Source organism: Eretmochelys imbricata, chromosome 10 (genome assembly GCF_965152235.1).
Source record: "Eretmochelys imbricata isolate rEreImb1 chromosome 10, rEreImb1.hap1, whole genome shotgun sequence".
NCBI lineage: Eukaryota > Metazoa > Chordata > Testudines > Cheloniidae > Eretmochelys > Eretmochelys imbricata.
Window position 1 is genome coordinate 80,622,034 of NC_135581.1, and position 19,112 is coordinate 80,641,145.

At 40.8% G+C, this 19,112-nt stretch overlaps 1 protein-coding gene across 6 annotated transcripts in view; it reads left to right on the forward strand.

Annotated features, from left to right (window-relative positions):
- The window catches only part of MAP2K5 (mitogen-activated protein kinase kinase 5), a 210,527-nt gene that overhangs the window by 70,285 nt on the left and 121,130 nt on the right, over window positions 1-19,112 (forward strand). For all 6 annotated transcript variants that reach the window (XM_077827514.1, XM_077827516.1, XM_077827517.1 and 3 more), the window contains one exon: window positions 4,055-4,094. In XM_077827514.1, coding sequence (XP_077683640.1) covers window positions 4,055-4,094 — 40 coding nt within the window. The remainder of the gene's footprint in view (window positions 1-4,054; window positions 4,095-19,112) is intronic.

Genomic DNA, 19,112 nt, shown 5'->3' on the forward strand with positions numbered 1-19,112 from the left:
TTAGAAAAATATGAGGAACACAAGTCAAAAGTGAAGGTAAACAAACTAATATCCGGCCTCAGTTACACTGAGAGATAACAAGTAGAGCTGAGTGAATAATTTCATTTCGAATCAACCAAAACATTTTAGGTCAACTCAAAACATTTTTTGGTGTTTTGTTTTGATTTGCCCTTTTCTGTGTTTTGTTTTTTAAATTGGCCAAAGTTGAAAATGAAATGCCATTTTGTAATGGAAACCCAAAACAAAATTTTTGAATTGGTTGAAATGAAACATTTCAGCATAAAACAAAAATTTTAAAAAATAAGGGTTTTTTTGTTGTATCGCTTTTTTTTTCTTTTTTTGCCAAAACTACAGTATTTGTCAAATTCCACACAAATTTGCTAATAGTTTCAGAGCCCCCCAAATGCATCTTTTGGCAAAAATCTCTAGTCACTGAAATTTTTTTGACCTGCTGTAGTTTAGAGGAAGCCTGTGATTCATTATATGAGGCTTCCTGATGCATAATATATTAAAAAGGGAGACAGTCTTTAGTAATACACTGCTCTGCAGTTCCACTTAGCGTAGAATCCTCTTGACACTGGTGGACAGCCTTCTGTATTGCTTAAGCAGCTGTCCTCACTGTGAGCCACATTCTGCCATAGATTCTGCATAAGCTATTCTTACTGAAGTCAATGGGAGCTGCACGGATATTTTACTATAGCGAAAATTTGCCCTAAGAGCAAAAGCCAACTAAAAAGTGTCTGTCTGCGCTACATAAAATCTGATATGGAATAAAATCTATTATTCATTGCATATTATTTTTTTCCTGCTCTTCTATATATTTATTTTTATTTAGCAAATTATTACAGATCTTAGAATTTCACACTTTCACATAACATCTAGTTAAATTAGCTCTTTCACATTGTTCAGATGCATCCTCAACCATCAGAATTTGTATCAGAACTGTCCCTATTAAACAACAGCCGTTGCCTTTGTTTTACTTAATTTAAATCTCTTCCATGGAAGATATTCCATTGAAGTATCTCTGCTGACCCGAGACCAGGTCCTGCCAAGTGCGGAACACCATCAACTCTTAGCACCTTGCAGGATTGGGCCATTAGTGTGTCTTTATGAGAGTGTACTACATTGAACTTGCTACCTTACTTAGTCCCACATGTCACATTCTAGCACAGTGGGATCTTTTACTCAAACCTTTATCTTTTGGGTGACAGTAAGATGTGTAAAGAGCTGTCTCCTGGAATGGTGCTGTATATTATTTATAAACAACAATACTTTAATCTCTGCATATTTACCCATAGATTGGGTGGTGGGTACATTTAACAAGTGTAAAGAAAAAACAAACTTTCAGGGTCAGCACATTATTCTATGGGCTTTTTAGGGTATGATTCTGCAGCTTCCTAAGGGTACTAAATCTTCATATGTTATCTATGCTGACACTAGCCAGATTGGTTAATTCCTGGTTGCTGTTCTATCTAATATCTAACAAAAATATTTCCTCCACACACTCACTGGAACAGGTAATTACTGTAGCAAATGCAGACTAATTTGAAGTCTTAGCTGTTAATTAAAACACTGTCAAGGTATACCATTGTCTTTTGGTGTAACCAAAGCTCCTATTCAGACTTCATTAATCACTTTACAGTTATTGTGTTGAGGAAGGTCAAGACAATTGAGATGGCATATCAGTCTGAAGTAAACAAATTCCCTTTCACCCAGGTAGCATGCCATTTGCAAAGTCAAGGGACACACTGTACCCCTGGGCATGGTGTCTCCTTTGTGGTCCAGTTCTCAATGATAATTAAATGTTAAATTGGTACTGTCAATGCTCTGTAAACCAAACCAGGTATCTGTCCTTTGCTGGAAATTTAACCCAAACTTCCACGGATGAATTAGTGCGCATCATAATTAAATAATCAAGTCTTCCCTTTTAATTCACTTGGAAACAGGAGACCTCTCTTATGGAAAAAAGATCAGCTTTCTTGACAAGCTAATTAAGTTGCCAAACTGTCCAGCACGGTACATATTAAACTAACAGACGTTAAGCATGCTATCTCAGCCTGTTCATTTTCTTATCATTTCTGCTGATCTTAAAGTCAAAATGTTTTGCCACTGTTGGTTCATTCATAGTTACAGAATAGTTTTTACTCCACCTGACTCATTTATTATGCATTCAACTGTCAGTCTCTCTATTATAGCTTCACCTGCCAATCCTGTGTTCTGCACCTTAAACTGACATTAAAATAATACTGATTTCGATGCATACTATGTAAAATATTGTCAGTCCTTATAAGTTTATGCCATTCACATATTTATCAATATTATCCCATAAATTGTTGATTTAAGATATTTTAAAATGAGCTTTTTAAGCTCCCAAGCCATTAACAGAAATTATACAATTAAAAATATAAGAGTAAATTATATTCTTGTCCTGTACTATGAATAATTTTGCATGGGAACAAAACTATTGAAGTTTCTTCAGTGATAATTACTAGTGGTATATAGTGCTAAGATATTGTAATTCATTAAAGTTAATGCCACATATATGACAATATTGTACATAGTACAATAAACCAGTACTAGACAGTAAAATTACTGAAGAAAAAAAAGCTTTAATGGTTGTGTTTATATTCAAAATTTATATGTAGAATTTTTTGCTCATACTTCTTTAGTTTCTTAGAACAATAAAGTTAGGATTATATTCATTTTACAACAGCCAATTATAAATATTCTGTGAGACAAATTGACACAAACTGCTCTTGGATTACTGTGCAAAATCATTTCAAGTACACGTAGACATTAAGGTGTAGATGCATTGTTATAATACAGATATTAATCATACTATAGACTATAGAACGTGTATTTCTATACTATAGAATGTTGATTTCACTAACTCGTATTCTGGTTAGTCTTTTGATTTCTAAGAACAATCAATCACCACTGGGTTTTTCATTTTAATTGATATAGTTGGGTGCCCCTTTGTCTTAACTCTCAAAATATCTGCAAGATTAGAGAGGATTAGTTTGTGCTACAATGCTCATTTTATATGAAGAATATGCATAGGGTTGTGATGGGGTGCAACTCACAACTGCAGCACCCCCTGCTGAATGTCCCTTGAATCAGCTCTGCTAGCCAGTGCGCCCTCTTCTGGTGACGACTTGCCACCGTCACTTCTGCTGCAGGGACCCACGTCACTCCCAGGATCGCGACGTCATCTTTGTGACACAGCCCTCTGGCTATGCCACGCTCTGTGCTCCCCCCTTTTGGGAGACAGTATCACAGTCCACTGTCCAGCCACTTTTCTCAGTGGCTTCTGCAGCCAATTGTCTGGCCACTTTCTCAGTAGAGGAGGGGCGGAACCCGGGTCTGCCCACTACTCTGGGTACTGACCCAGGGACCCTATAGATGGCAGCCACATGCTGCGTCCCCTCCAACCTCTCAGTACCTTTTCCTGGGGGGTCTCTGTCTGCAGCACTGCTCTGTCTGGAGTGCTTGCTGCCCTCCTCAGGCTCCAGGGCATGACTGAAGCAGCTCTGCTCTGCAGGCCTTCTTATATGGGCCAGCCTGGCCCTGATTGACTGCTTCTCTCAGCCTCTCTCTGATTGACTGCCTCCTGCACAGCCCCTCAAGGCTCTATTAACCCTTAGAGCCTAGTGTGGGGCAGGTGCCCCATCACAAGGGTTTACAGTATATTTGCATTACTTTGTAAGAAACTATGAAGGTAAGTCAGTTCATATCCATATCCACATTACTATGCAGTATAAAATTCCCTTATATATGTGCCTGTCTACAAAACATGCAGAAACATAATGTGGAAACTGCTGGATCATCAAAAAAGTTTTATTGTGCATACATTCATTTTTCTGATCAGTTGTTTTTAGACATAAATGCCTTGAAATACTTTTGCTGTTTGGAAATAGTATATGGAAACTGTTTTCCAGTAAAAGTGTGTTTTCACTAATTCATTTTTATGTGAAATTAATTATATACAGGTTGCATATATGTATAAAGGTTATTTTGCGGGATCTCAAGTTGTTTAATTTTTTCCCTCATGCAGAGCATATCATGTCCCTAGTGGCAAAATACTGGCAGTAAAGGTAAGATATTGTAGTAATTTTCTGTTTTTTGTTTTGTTTTTAATCTTGACTTTGGTTTCTTTCCTCGCCCTTTTATAATTATCAGACCTTAATTTGCTTCACTGCATTAAAAAGCCACAGTACTTACGTAGGGAAATCGCCTTGCATAATCTAACAAATCAGAATGACCACAGAGCTCCCAGATGACCTGGTTTCACAGAGTGGTAGCAGGGGGATTATTCTGCATTGTGCTTCAGGCTCGCTACATTTGCCCCCCCACCCCCATTTAGGTTAAGTGGGTAATCCTGAGAATAGCTGTGGTGTGTACCATGGGGATAAAAACCAGTTGGCTGTGATTCTGCTTTACCACCTGAATCCTAGAATTACAGAAATAAGTGGTAGAAAGGTCATCTAGGTCATCCTATCTGTTCCTCTGCTGATGCAGAAGCACTCCATAGAGTATATTCTCATGTGCTTTGTGAGATGATTATTTCCCTTGGGAGATTATTCTGCTTTCTAAGAGATCTTGCTGTTCTGAAAATTTTCTTCATAGTCTTCCCTAAATTTTCCTTTTATTGTTTGTATCCAACTGTGTGGATTTTTCTATGTCAATATTTTTAGAACCTCTACTGAAAGTTACTATTGAATTATTATTATTTATTAAGATAAGTGACAATCCATACTGAAGTTTGACTGAAAGGTGTGTTAGCAAATAATGAAAACTATTTCTGATTCCACTGCACCAAGTCAGCATATGTAGAGTTGAATAACAAATACAATTTAATATTTTAAAACAAAATATTTGAAAATAAGTTCCTCCTTTACTTATCAACCAAGGTCTAAACATAGGTTTTTTGTGATACCACTGAAACTTAAAACAGTCCACAGAGTTCAGGAAAACATTTTCCTTTTAGTGTTTGTTATGGTTTGGTAACTTAAATAGGTAACTAAAAAAAGAAAAAGTTTAATTAATTTATGAGATAATTTTTAAGGTTTTCATTAGGACTCTCTTTTCTCCCATCCTATATCTAACCAATGTTTTTTCTGTCACTGAGTTGTGTTAAATTTTATTTTGCTGGGTGGAGGGTGTACTTGCAGCCTAGCTTCTGAAAGCAACATTGCCACAGTTTGTTTGTGTGAATTGAAGTAAATGGAGCTTCTGGTTACTGGCCTGTGCCATGAGACCTCTATATCCGGAATGCTCGCTGACTTCAGTGTGTGTTCCATGCATTGAGGGCTTCAAGGATTGGGCCCTGTTTTTCTGTGCTTTCAATCATGTATATTTTAATAAAATTTTCCAGCTGTGCCTCTGACTTTTTCTTTGGGGCAGATAAAATCCTTTTGTATTTCACATAAAATAGATGAAATTCATAATTATGTATTTTGATTTGACTCATTGGAAATTCCGGTGCATTTGAGAGAAGCAAATGTTTGCTGCTGACTCCCTTTCTCAACTGGCTCTCTGAATGCAGGAAACGTTTGAAGTCTAATGACTCTCTGAAAGAGAGCCCAGGACATGGAACTCAGAGAGGAGATGAACTCAACAAATTTTGCACATGCACACTGAAGAAGCCTTTTTTTTTTTTTTTTAACATTTTCATGTATTGTGTTTGTCGTTGACAAAACCCATGACAATCAAATGGAGAAGACAAGAACTCACCATAGTCCTACAAAATGATCCCTTGTTTGTTTATTGTAAGTAATTCTGAATAAGAATTTTAACAGGAAAAGACTTTTTTTTTTTTTAAATGTGGGGCCGAAAATGTTCTTCCCCAAGACGATTTCTCTTTTGAAGGCTAAAATCTTTGCCTGTTGAACACTGCCCCCATCTCTCACTGGATGGGAGCCCTGTCTCTTTCCATGCTCCTGCTCCCTCTGCTCCCTTGAGAGAGAGCTCTTCCAAGCCATATACGGAGGAGCCTCCCTCCATGCCAGCCCTGGCACGAAGTTACTCCGGCTTCTTTCACCACAGCCTCATCTCCTGAAGTATGTTGCCACCATCCCACTGTGGGAACAGTTGGAAATAATCTGCAGGAGGTGGTGGAGGAAGTGAGGGCACAGGTCTTGGAGGAAGGAGGGGCTTGTCAAGATTAACTACATGCAAGAGAGACTGATCCCCCGCCTTTCATTTGCAAGAAAACCTTTCCCTCCAAAAAAACCTTACCTTGTTGTTTCCTTCTAAGGAGGCCCTAAGGAGTCGACCAGTCCCCAAGGGTTAGTTAGTATCTTGTGGGTTTGTTAGCCTGGATTTTGATTGCTAAATGTCACTGCTTTGATTGTCCATATCAGTATTAATTAAAATGTACTTATTCTGTGCCCTTTCAAAAATTGCATTGCGGGACATGCGTATTGTCATGTGTTTATAACATCATGGTCGCAACAGTAGGAATCAGGAAACTGCATCTCTGTCCCCGTTTTGTCACTAATTTGCTCTGTCACCTTAAGCAAGTCACTTACCTCTGACTCAGTTTCCCCATCTAAAAAATGAGGGTATTAAGACCTTTGTCCTGATAAGAATGTTGAGGATTGATCAGTGTAAAGCAGACGAATATTAGAGGACACTGTGTTCTCTGTGAATTGAAAGGGCTACAAATGGGTAAAGTTATTCTTACATGAGTATATTTCTATTAAATGTAAATATTACATAATGATTTGGCAACCCAGGTTAACACTTGTAAATCCTGTTGATTGGGTGCTTTGTACTGGTATTTAGTCTTGAAAATTGCAAGTAGACTGAGCAGAAACAAAATACATGTTGCAGACTGAAGCTCTCTACACTGAGTCTGCCATAAAAACTTTTCAGCTAGATAATGCATGGAGGATTTAATAGATTTCCTAATATTACTTATTTTCTAATTGGGGGAAAAATCCATCTAAGAGCGGATGAAAAATCCTAGCATTGTGTGTATTGTGGCTGATTGCCATTCTTCAGCTGTTTTAGTTTTTGCTGCTCTTAAACTAGCATTTAAATGGACCATTTGATTAATCATTTGTATCCTGACTATAATACTCCCAAATTTCCTTTGAGTTGTACATACTGTAAAAGACAATTATGTCGCCACAGATTAAATAAGTGAATTAAAACAGAATAGCAGCTTAATTTGACCTGTGATTTTACTCTCGTTCCCTTTAGTGGAACGTATGCCACTCCAGCAAATAGATGAAGTCATCCATGACAGCTTGTGATGAATTGCCGTATTTATACTGGATATTTTAATAGCCTCACACTAATTTAAATTGAGCACAGAGTAAATTATAATTCAGTCACTTGACTGCTTGTATTTAACTTGACAACTCATCCTTATTTGTCCTGGAGGTGTAGAGGAGAGCAGAGGAAATGTGCACAGGTATTTCTCTTTTAGATTTAACCCTTCCTGTTTGAAATCTTAAGTAGTCAAATTCTCATATGTTTTACGCTGCTTAGCATGTTTATAGGTTGCTTTATTTTAAGCAAAGGAGTTGATATTCTTAATACTACTGTCCTTACTGTGGCATTCTGTCATTCCATCAGGAGGGAAGGAGTGTGTTGTCGTTCAGGGTCCAAGATTGGTAGACAAGAGATCTAGGTTCAATGCAGAGTAGCTGTGTTACCTTAGGGTATGTCTACACTCCAATTCAACACCTGTGGCTGGCCCGTGTTAGCCAGCTTGGGCTGCAGGGCTGTAAAACTAGTGTAGACAGGCTTCAGGTAGAGTGAGGGGTTGTGTGTGTGTGTGTGTGTTGCCTTCCTGCTTATTGCTCCCTCTTATTTGTTTCCTGGTTCTTTCTCCCTGAATTCAGTGTTCCAGTTCCTTTCGCTGTGTGTGTGTTCATAGAGCCCTTCTGTGCCTCAGTTTCTCATCTGTAAAATGGGAATACTGCTACTTTCCTAACCATGGAGTAGCATGAGGCAGAATTTATTAATGCTTATGAGCTGCTCAGATACTCCACTGTTAGGCACCATAGGTATGTCATTTAATAAAATGCCTCCTTCCCAGAACTCTCCTCTGTATCTCCAGTTGTGGATCATCATCTCTCCTAATTTTGGAAAAGCCTCAGTTGGGTCAGACACTTCTGATCCACCATTCCCACTCTGGCTTTGGCTTTTCTAGAAGGTAGATAGTTGCAATTAGCACCTGAGTTTTTTCCCCATTTGTCAGGAATGGCATGATGTTAAATCATGTTATTTTCTGCCTTGGGAAAAGTTAGTCCCAGCTTAAGGCGTTTTCTGTGTTAAAAGCTGTTTTGTTAATGCATACCACATTACACTTCGTTTTAGTTACTTATTCAATTTGTGGTTACATATGGCAGTAAATTTGTGTAATAATTTAGGGTTGTACGAATAAAAGTTAAAACTGCAGTGGGCATAATATTAATATATGTAATTATAATACTGAATATTGGGATGTTTGTATACATTTTTGTTTGATATTTTCTCAAGAAGATATACATGTCATGACTCATTTTAGTTTTCAATATTATATATTGAAAAAAGTTGAAAACACTTGATTATAGGAAAATGACAATAATGGAGAGTAGTATGCGTGAAGCATTAAGCAGTCAGAAGCATGCAGTTGCGGTTACCAGTCCAAGTCTGTTTGGCCATGCAGCATTCTGCAGCAGAGGGCCAACTTGATATAGTGGATAGACCAAGCCAATTCCTCAAGTTTGAATGGATGTATCCAAAAGTTGAAAAGATGCTTTCTGTGCTTGGTGATGATGCTAGATGCTGATGCAATTATTTTTCCCAGTTTCCCAGTTTAAACTAGGTTTAAGCTGGTATTTACCAGCGACCTGTCCTAAACTGGTTTTCCCCAGGAAATTTCCAACCGTGCCATATGTTAAGGATTGACCCGCAACTGTTTCCTTGAAATCAGTTGAACTGTTCTGCTTCTATATGTGCTGAACGGTGCTTAGTAAATTCACAGCGAGTTAATTTATACTTGAAGAATTTAACCTCTCTTTCTGCTCTCAAAATGTCCAGGAGCAGGACACAATTTTTCCTTTCTTTGCCACACCAGTCCTTTCAAAGATGCTGCAAGGTTTATTTGCTGTGTGCAGAGTTTAAATTTCATTTTCTTTCAGCACATTCAAGCCACATACATTGCAGTTGTGAAGGGTGTTGCCAGATCCTTATTTATTGCCTGTGTGTCAGTAGTAATGGGCGTGGGAAGTTATGTCCTCTTGGTGTATTAAGCAGTGTCCCATCCCACATAGACCTCTTCCACCTTAAAATTTGCTATCTGCAAACAAAACCCAGTTGTGGCAAGGAAACTATGCACAAAAGGAGCATGAGCAAAGACAAAGAGAAAGCATTAGATGGTCGAGATCAGGATCCTGACAAAAGGAAGAAAGGATAGGAGCAGAATACAGACCCTGGACTTCAGAAAAGCAGACTTTGATTCCCTCACGGAACTAATGGGCAGGATCCCCTGGAGGCTAATTGCGGGGGAAAGGAGTCCAGGAGAGCTGGCTATATTTTCAAGAAGACTAATTGAGGGCGCAGGAACAAACCATCCCGATGTGCAGAAAGAATAGTAAATATGGCAGGCGACCAGCTTGGCTTAACAAAGAAATCTTCGGTGGGCTTAAACAAAAAAAGAAAGCTTACAAGAAGTGGAAATTTGGACAGATTACTATGGAGGGGCATAATGATATTGCTCGAGTATGCAGGGGTATAATCAGGAAGGCCAAAGCACAATTGGAGTTGCAGCAAGCAAGGGATGTGAAGGGTAACAAGAAGGGTTTCTGCAGGTATGTTAGCAACAAGAAGGGGGTCCAGGAAAGTGTGGGACCCTTACTGAATGAGGGAGGCAACCTAGTGACAGATGATGTGGAAAAAGCTGAAGTACTCAATGCTTTTTTTGCCTCGGTCTTCACAGACAAGGTCAGCTCCCAGACTGCTGCACTGGGCAGCACAGTATGGGGAGGAGGTGAGCAGCCCTCAGTGGTGAAAGAACAGGTTAAGGACTGTTTAGAAAAGCTGGACATGCATAAGTCCAGATCTAATGCATCCAAGGGTGCTGAGGGAGTTGGCTGATGTGATTGCAGAGCCATTGGCCATTATCTTTGAAAACTCGTGGCGATCGGGGGAGGTCCCAGATGATTGGAAAAAGGCAAATAGAGTGCCCATCTTTTTAAAAGGGAAGGAGGAGAATCCGGGGAACTACAGACCAGTCAGTCTCACCTCAGTCCCTGGAAAAATCATGGAGCAGGTCCTCAAGGAATCCATTTTGAAGCACTTGGAGGAGAGGAAGGTGATCAGGAACGGTCAGCATGGATTCACCAAGGGCAAGTCATGCCTGACCAACCTGATTGCCTTCTATGATGAGATAACTGGCTCTGTGGATATGGGGAAGGCGGTGGACGTGATACACCTTGACTTTAGCAAAGCTTTTGATACGGTCTCCCACAGTATTCTTGCCAGCAAGTTAAAAAAGTATGGTTTGGATGAATGGACTATAAGGTGGATAGAAAGCTGGCTAGATCGTCGGGCTCAATGGGTAGTGACCAACGGCTCCATGTCTATTTGGCAGCCGGTATCAAGCGGAGTGCCCTAGGGGTCGATCCTGGGGCCAGTTTTTGTTCAACATCTTCATTAATGATCTGGATGATGGGATGGATTGCAGCCTCAGCAAGTTCGGGGATGACACTAAGCTGGGGGAGAGTTAGTTGCTCTGGAGGATAGGGATAGGGTCCAGAGGGACCTAGATAAATTGGAGGATTGGGCCAAAAGAAATCTGATGAGGTTCAAAAAGGACAAGTGCAGAGTCCTGCACTTAGGATGGAACAATCCCATGCACTGCTATGGGCTGGGGACCGACTGGCTAAGCAGCAGTTCTGCAGAAAAGGACCTGGGGATTACAGTGGATGAGAAGCTGGATATGAGTCAACAGTGTGCCCTTGTTGCCAAGAAGCCTAATGGTATATTGGGCTGCATTAGTAGGAGCATTGCCAGCAGATCGAGGGAAGTGATTATTCTCCTCCATTCAGCACTGGTGAGGCCACATCTGGAGTATTACATCCAATTTTCGGCCCCCCACTACAGAAAGGATGTGGACAAATTGGAGAGAGTCCAGTGGAGGGCAACAAAAATGATTTGGGGGCTCGGGCACATGATTTAAGAGGAGAGGCTGGGGGAACTGGGCTTATTTAGTCTGTAGAGGAGAAGAATGAGGGGGGATTTGATAGCAGCCTTCAGCTACCTGAAGGGAGGTTCCCAAGAGGATGGAGCTCGGCTGTTCTCAGTGGTGGCAGATGACAGAACAAGGAGCAATGGTTTCAAGTTGCAGTGGGGGAGGTCTAGGTTGGATATTAGGAAACACTATTTCACTAGGTTTCAGAGTAGCAGCCATGTTAGTCTGTATCCGCAAAAAGAAAAGGAGTACTTGTGGCACCTTAGAGACTAACAAATTTATTTGCTCAAATAAATTTGTTAGTCTCTAAGGTGCCACATGTACTCCTTTACTATTTCACTAGGAGGATGGTGAAGCACTGGAATGGGTTCCCTAGGGAGGTGGTGGAATCTCCATTCTTAGAGTTTTTAAGGCCTGGCTTGACAAAGCCCTGGCTGGGATGATTTAGTTGAGGTCTCTCCCAACCCTAATTATCTGTGATTCTGATTCTATGTTCAGATTTAGGGGAGGACATGCAGCCTTCCCCCCACACACACACTTTTGGCCCAATTAGTGCTGAAAGCCCTAAATAGCATGGGGTTATTCAGATGACAAATTAGCGTGAAACATATGGGCCTCTTTAATTTTTTCTAAAGTCATGCCAACTAGCTCCAGCTCAGACACAGTGGAACCCTGCTGGTCAATAGAGCCAGTTATATGTGTTTGGATACAGTTAGCAGTGGTCTCTCTAATAATGTGGAAAATGCAACATTTACTGTGGCTCCTATGTATTGGCTGCCTAATCTGGGGCTTCCTGGCAATACATTCTGGACTGTCAAAGCAGAGTTGGCATGTAACTTTGTCACTTTTTTCTTTTAGGTTCCCCATTCATCATTTATTTATTTAGAGTACATGGGGATGAAGCACATACAGAAGTTGTAGGGTTATCCTTTTGCAGGTCATCTTTAACATTAGAATGCAGAGTCTGTGTGTAATTATAATTTAATTCAAAACAATGGGAGACCTTTCTTCATGCCAGGTCCTGGGTGATTGGATACTGGTGCTGTATTTGACACCAACCACGCTAACTAGTCAGTGCTTAGGTCAGTGAAAGCTTTAGTGAAGAGAGCAGAGACTTTTTATTGTCCATGGTATGTAATAAAAGAAAATTAATCTTTATATTTTGAAGTAGGATTAAATTAAATTAATATGTTAATGGGTAAAACTGCTATAGTGTTCCAGCAAATTATTTTAAGTTTTTCAGACTGAAAAATGTAAGTGAATATTGCTGGCAAATGACTATTGATCTAGAGAAGTGTGTTAAATGTTTCTTGGCAGCCCTATATTACAGTTACAATTTAGTTTAGTGAGAGCTTTTACAAACAACCCTAAAGCAAACTCTTGATAGAAACTATGCTTTTTTCTTTTAGACGGACATCAATACTGTAAAATGTATGTTTGGAAATGGTCTCTCTCTTTATTTTGTTTCATCAGCAGTATATGCAACACATAATTTGTGTTCTCTTAATTCTGCAAAAGTACTGCTTTTGCTCTATAGTTCTAACTCTAAGATAGCATATGGATGGGGAAAGTAAGACTAAGGATAACATGCATTTAGTGTCAATCAATTTCAAATGTATTAGTGTAGCATCTTAGTAATTAACCATAACGCTCAACAAAACTAGCTCAAATATTTAAGTCATCACAATACAAAAGATAAAATATCAGGTTCAACTCTTCTGCTAAATTCAAATGACACGTTTAAAACACCACATAAAATAATAAACAACATAAAATTACAAAAGCTGAGACTAAGTTGACCCGTTTAGGCCATAAAGAAAATTAACTTCATGCAATTCTTTCCTTGTTTTTGCCACCACTAAGGCAAATAGAGCAATTACCTATATAACGGACCTATTCATGTTACATAACAAACCTTCTAATTTTTGAACCAATGGTGCCAAGATTGAAGATAGCTATTTATTTCTCCAAAGACAATAAAAGTTACAAAATAGTAAGTAGTGTGGCAAATCTTCAACCTGGCTGGGCCCACATGGGTCATAAATGGTTATGCCTTTCAGTGCCTCCCTTTCATAGATGCTGACTGCATTGTTTGAAAATGGAGAGCCATAAAGGCACTCCTTAGCTTTTGCTGCTTATTCAGAATTTCCAAGGTATTACTTGAATTTATAGATGGTCTTTAAATGCGGGAGTCAGGGAGACATACTGGTTGTGTTAACATCTGCTATATTCAATCGTTCTCATATACCTTCAGCGCTAAACTTAATTCAGATGTTCATGATTTTACTTAAATTCCTGACCAAACCTAGTTCCAAAACTGCCCAAGAATGAAGTTCTCCATGAACTTGCAAGAGCCAGGGAAGCTTTAAATTTTACACCTACTAGGCTGTTACTCCAGACATGAGCTTGGCACATGATGTAAATTCATATTGTTCTTGGAATATGTGTCAGTGTGGATTCCACTGTAGGTACACACATGCACAAGTTAGTCTTTTAAATAGCCTTGTCGTTTGGGGCTGTGCATCCTTACGCTCCTAATCAAAGGTGTAAAGGGTGGGTCAGCCATGTACCTCCTTTGGTTCCCTCTTACCCCCTATGGTTGCGAGAAGGAAGCTGGTGAGTGTCTGACCCACTAGTTCCTAGATTTGGCTAAATTTCTCAAATTCTTCAATAAAACCCCCACGACTCTTCTGATCCATTGACATATGACTTCTGTGAATGATATCGACCCATCTGGACTGAATGTTCACGGGTCATACCTGCTGTACAGTCCCACTCAATGTGACAGATTTGAAACCTGCGGGTTTTGAGCCCTGCCCCTTCTGCAATGGACTAATTTCACTGAAAGATGGGAATAGCAGTGCTCTTTCTGCTTAGGAGTGTCACATTCACTGAGCATATACAGTGCCTTTCATTCTCCCCAAGAGTGCATCAGTTGTGAGACCTGTGGCTGAAGCTTCGTCTCCTGAAGCAATATTCAAAGGTTTCTTCAGGTCCTGAGGAAACTAGCTCCAGAGTGCTGATAGTGAACAAGCCAGTTTTAGTACGCAACCCTAAAGATCAGCACAGCATCGAGACAAGAACTGGCAATGGCACAGGTGCCTCTGGCACCAAAGCTGACTCCACCAGTGCCGTGGACACCTCCAGTACTTTATTCTGGCGTGAGAGCGGTTGCTCCAAATACAGAGGTAGGCGTTCCAGGCAGAACTCCAGCGTCTTCCCACAAAGACTGACCACCTAAGGATAAAACTACCGTGCCCAGATGGTGTTGAGGGCTGGTGATGAGCAGCTTGTAACACAGAGGAGGACTCCTTGGGCACTGACCCAGCCCATTAGTAAAAACTCTGGTACAGAGTGTGACGCATGTCTCGGTGCTGCCCTTAGAAGAGGTCTACTCAATCTCTCTGTCTCCAGCACATATCTTCCTTCCGCTTTTAAGCAGAGAATTCTCTCCTCTGAGATCTGTGGCCAACCTCACAGGAAGGCCTGTCTGCTCTCCTGACAGGGCTCAGCGGTCATTTTGTCAGGAACAGCTTTGGACTGACCAATGCCGATCATCTGGCATGCCACTATGTCCCTTTTGGACTTAGATTCATAGATTCATAGATTCATAGATATTTAGGTCAGAAGGGACCATTATGATCATCTAGTCTGACCTCCTGCACAACGCAGGCCACAGAATTTCACCCACCACTCCTACAAAAAAAACCTCACACCTATATCTGTGCTATTGAAGTCCTCAAATTGTAGTTTAAAGACCTCAAGGAGCAGAGAATCCTCCAGCAAGTGACCCGTGCCCCATGCTACAGAGGAAGGCGAAAAACCTCCAGGGCCTCTTCCAATCTGCCCTGGAGGAAAATTCCTTCCCGACCCCAAATATGGCGATCAGCTAAACCCTGAGCATATGGGCAAGATTCATCAGCCAGATACTACAGAAAATTCTTTCCCAGGTAACTTGGATCTTACCCCATCTAAAACCCATCACAGGCCATTGGGCCTATTTACCATGAATATTTAATTACCAAAACCATGTTATCCCATCATACCATCTCCTCCATAAACTTATCGAGTTTAATCTTAAAGCAAGATAGATCTTTTGCCCCCACTACTTCCCTCGGAAGGCTATTCCAAAACTTCACTCCTCTGATGGTTAGAAACCTTCGTCTAATTTCTAATCTAAATTTCCTAGTGGCCAGTTTATATCCATTTGTTCTTGTGTCCACATTGGTACTGAGTTTAAATAATTCCTCTCCCTCTCTGGTATTTATCCCTCTGATATATTTATAGAGAGCAATCATATCTCCCCTCAGCCTTCTTTTAGTTAGGCTAAACAAGCCAAGCTCCCTGAGTCTCCTTTCATAAGACAAGTTTTCCATTCCTCGGATCATCCTAGTAGCCCTTCTCTGTACCTGTTCCAGTTTGAATTCATCCTTCTTAAACATGGGAGACCAGAACTGCACACAGTACTCCAGGTGAGGTCTCACCAGTGCCTTATATAACGGTACTAAAACCTCCTTATCCCTACTGGAAATACCTCTCCTGATGCATCCCAAGACGACATTAGCTTTTTTCACAGCCATATCACATTGGCAGCTCATAGTCATCCTATGATCAACCAATACTCCAAGGTCCTTTTCCTCCTCTGTTACTTCTAGTTGATGCGTCCCTAGCTTATAACTAAAATTCTTGTTATTAATCCCTAAATGCATGACCTTACACTTCTCACTATTAAATTTCATCCTATTCCTATTACTCCAGTTTACAAGGTCATCCAGATCCTCCTGTAGGGTATCCCTGTCCTTCTCTAAATTAGCAATACCTCCCAGCTTTGTATCATCTGCAAACTTTAGTAGCACACTCCCACTTTTTGTGCCCAGGTCAGTAATAAAAAGATTAAATAAGATTGGTCCCAAAACCGATCCCTGAGGAACTCCACTGGTAACCTCCCTCCAACTTGACAGTTCACCTTTCAGTAGGACCCGTTGTAGTCTCCCCTTTAACCAATTCCCTATCCACCTTTCAATATTCCTATTGATGCCCATCTTATCCAATTTAACTAATAATTCCCCATGTGGCACCGTATCAAACGCCTTACTAAAATCTAAGTAAATTAGATCCACTGCGTTTCCTTTATCTAAAAAATCTGTTACTTTCTCAAAGAAGGAGATCAGGTTGGTTTGGCACGATCTACCTTTTGTAAAACCATGTTGTATTTTGTCCCATTTACCATTGACTTCAATGTCCTTAACTACCTTCTCCTTCAAAATTTTTTCCAAGACCTTGCATACTACAGATGTCAAACTAACAGGCCTATAATTACTTGGATCACTTTTTTTCCCTTTCTTAAAAATAGGAACTATGTTAGCAATCCTCCAATCATACGGTACAACCCCTGAGTTTACAGATTCATTAAAAATTCTTGCTAATGGGCTTGCAATTTCTTGTGCCAATTCTTTTAATATTCTTGGATGAAGATTATCTGGGCCCCCCGATTTAGTCCCATTAAGCTGTTTAAGTTTCGCTTCTACCTCAGATATGGTGATGTCTACCTCCATATCCTCATTCCCATTTATCATGCTACCATTATCCCTAAGATCCTCTTTAGTCTTATTAAAGACTGAGGCAAAGTATTTGTTTAGATATTGGGCCATGCCTAGATTATCCTTGACCTCCACTCCATCCTCAGTTTTTAGCGGTCCCACTTCTTCTTTCTTTGTTTTCTTCCTATTTATATGACTATAGAACCTTTTACTATTGGTTTTAATTCCCTTTGCAAGGTCCAACTCTACTTGACTTTTAGCCTGTCTCACTTTATCCCTACATATTCTGACCTCAATAAGGTAGCTTGCCTTACTGATCCCTCCCTTCTTCCACTCCCTATATGCTTTCTGCTTTTTCTTAATTACCTCTCTAAGATGCTTGCTCATCCAGCTTGGTCTACTTATTGGGGTTTACCATCCCAGACCTCTAGGAGCTGGTCCACATGACATTCAAGGAAGAGGGAGAGATCATTCTCTCCATCAGCTTCTCTGGACAGACCACCTATGCCAGGCTTCCAAGGGAAAAAAATACCCAGCGGCAGAACAACTACAACAGAATCCTCTTTTGCCACCAAAGGACCAATCATCCTCATTGCCCAATGAGGCCATGTCTTTGGCACTATATCTGGTGCCAGGTGACTTCCAGTCATTCTAAGAACTCCTTCTGAGAATTGCTAAGATTCAGACAATAGAGACTTCCTATCACATATGAGAGAAAGCTTATAAGCCTTTCGATAGTTTGACAGCTCCTGGGGCAGCCAGAATCATCGTCCTCATAAATGGGGAACTGTTGGACCTGGCCATGAGGCAGATGCCAGCCTATAATATAACACTGAAACATGGGTAGAGAAGCAACACCAACTAGAGTTGGATGAATAACTGTTTTTTCGGTTTGTTGGCAGTTCTGAAAAATAAAAAAAAAAATTGATTTGTGTCAAACTGAAACCAGTTGGGTTTTTTTCAGCATTTTCAGTGAATCAAAGATAGAAATTTTTTTGTCTGGGATGTTGCCCCAGGTCCTGCAGGACCACACTTGGTGGTTGGACCCAGAGTATATCCAGGAAGGGCTTTCCTTCTTGATCCCACTCCCTGATGATAATACTCATCACAGACACTTCAGAGACAGGTTAGGGTGCCCATCTGGATCAGGTTAGGGTGCCCATCTGGATCATCTGCAGATGCAGGGGACGTGGTCTCAGGATGATTTGAAGCTGCATCTGAATGTCCTGGAGCTGAGGGTCATCCAGTGGCCTGCATTGTCGTAGAACTGGACAGCCAACACGTCCTTAATATGCTGTATATACAAGCAAGGAGGCACTTGCTTTTCCCCTTCATGCCGAAAAGCCATTAGACTATGCACTTGGTGTCCTCTCCAGGGGCTAACCCTATTGGCTCTAATTCTTCTAGGAACCAGCAACAACCTGACAGATTTTTCAAGCCAGCATATGGTAACCAACCACAAGTGGTGACTGCAGATGTCCATCGCAGCGCCCATATTTTGCCAGTGGGGTATTCCCATGATAGAACTGTTTGCCTCTGAAGACATTCACAAGTGCCCATACTTCTGTTCCAGAGGAGGCATGAACCTGTGTTTTTTGCCAGACATCTTCCTGCAATGGTGATCACCGGGCCTCCTATACATCTCTCCCGTGACTCCCCTGTTCTCCAGGGTGAAATTAAAAGTCAGACAGTTGATCCGAAGAGCTCCCTTCTGCCTGAGGCAGTTTTGGCTCTGATCTCTTGCCCATGTTTATTCAGCCTCCCATCCATCTCCCATTCTGCCTGGATGTAATATCTCAGAACCACTGCCAGATATTGTACTCAAACCATGCACCTGACGGTGTGGATGTTGGCTGATTGAACACTGCTGACAGATTGTTCTCAACAAATTCAAGAAATCCTCATGCAGAGCAAGAAGCCATTTATTAAAGATCCACTCCTTCAAATGGAAATGAATCTCCATATGATCACTCCAACGTAATCTGGAGCCAGCAGAGGCTCTGAAACTCTGGATCCTCAACTACAAGCTGCACTTGAAACAAGCTGCATTTGCACTTAGTGTTTCCATCTTGCAGCTATTTTGGAATGCCAGCTCCAATACAGTCATACTCATCTTCTCACATCCAACAGTACTGAGATTCCTTAAGGACTTCCTGCTTACTTACCCAGCTGTTAGAGACCAGCTGTTAGAGACCTGGAATCTCAACATTGTCCTCCTAACATTTATGGAGTCTCTGTTTGAGCCGTTATTGGATTGTTTGATTCGTCACTTTACCCTTATGACAGTCTTTCTGGTTGTCATCACCTCAGTGTGGAGGGTCTGCAAGCTCCAGGCCATTATGGCCAGACCTCCCTCCGTAGCTTTCACAGGGACAAGATGGTTC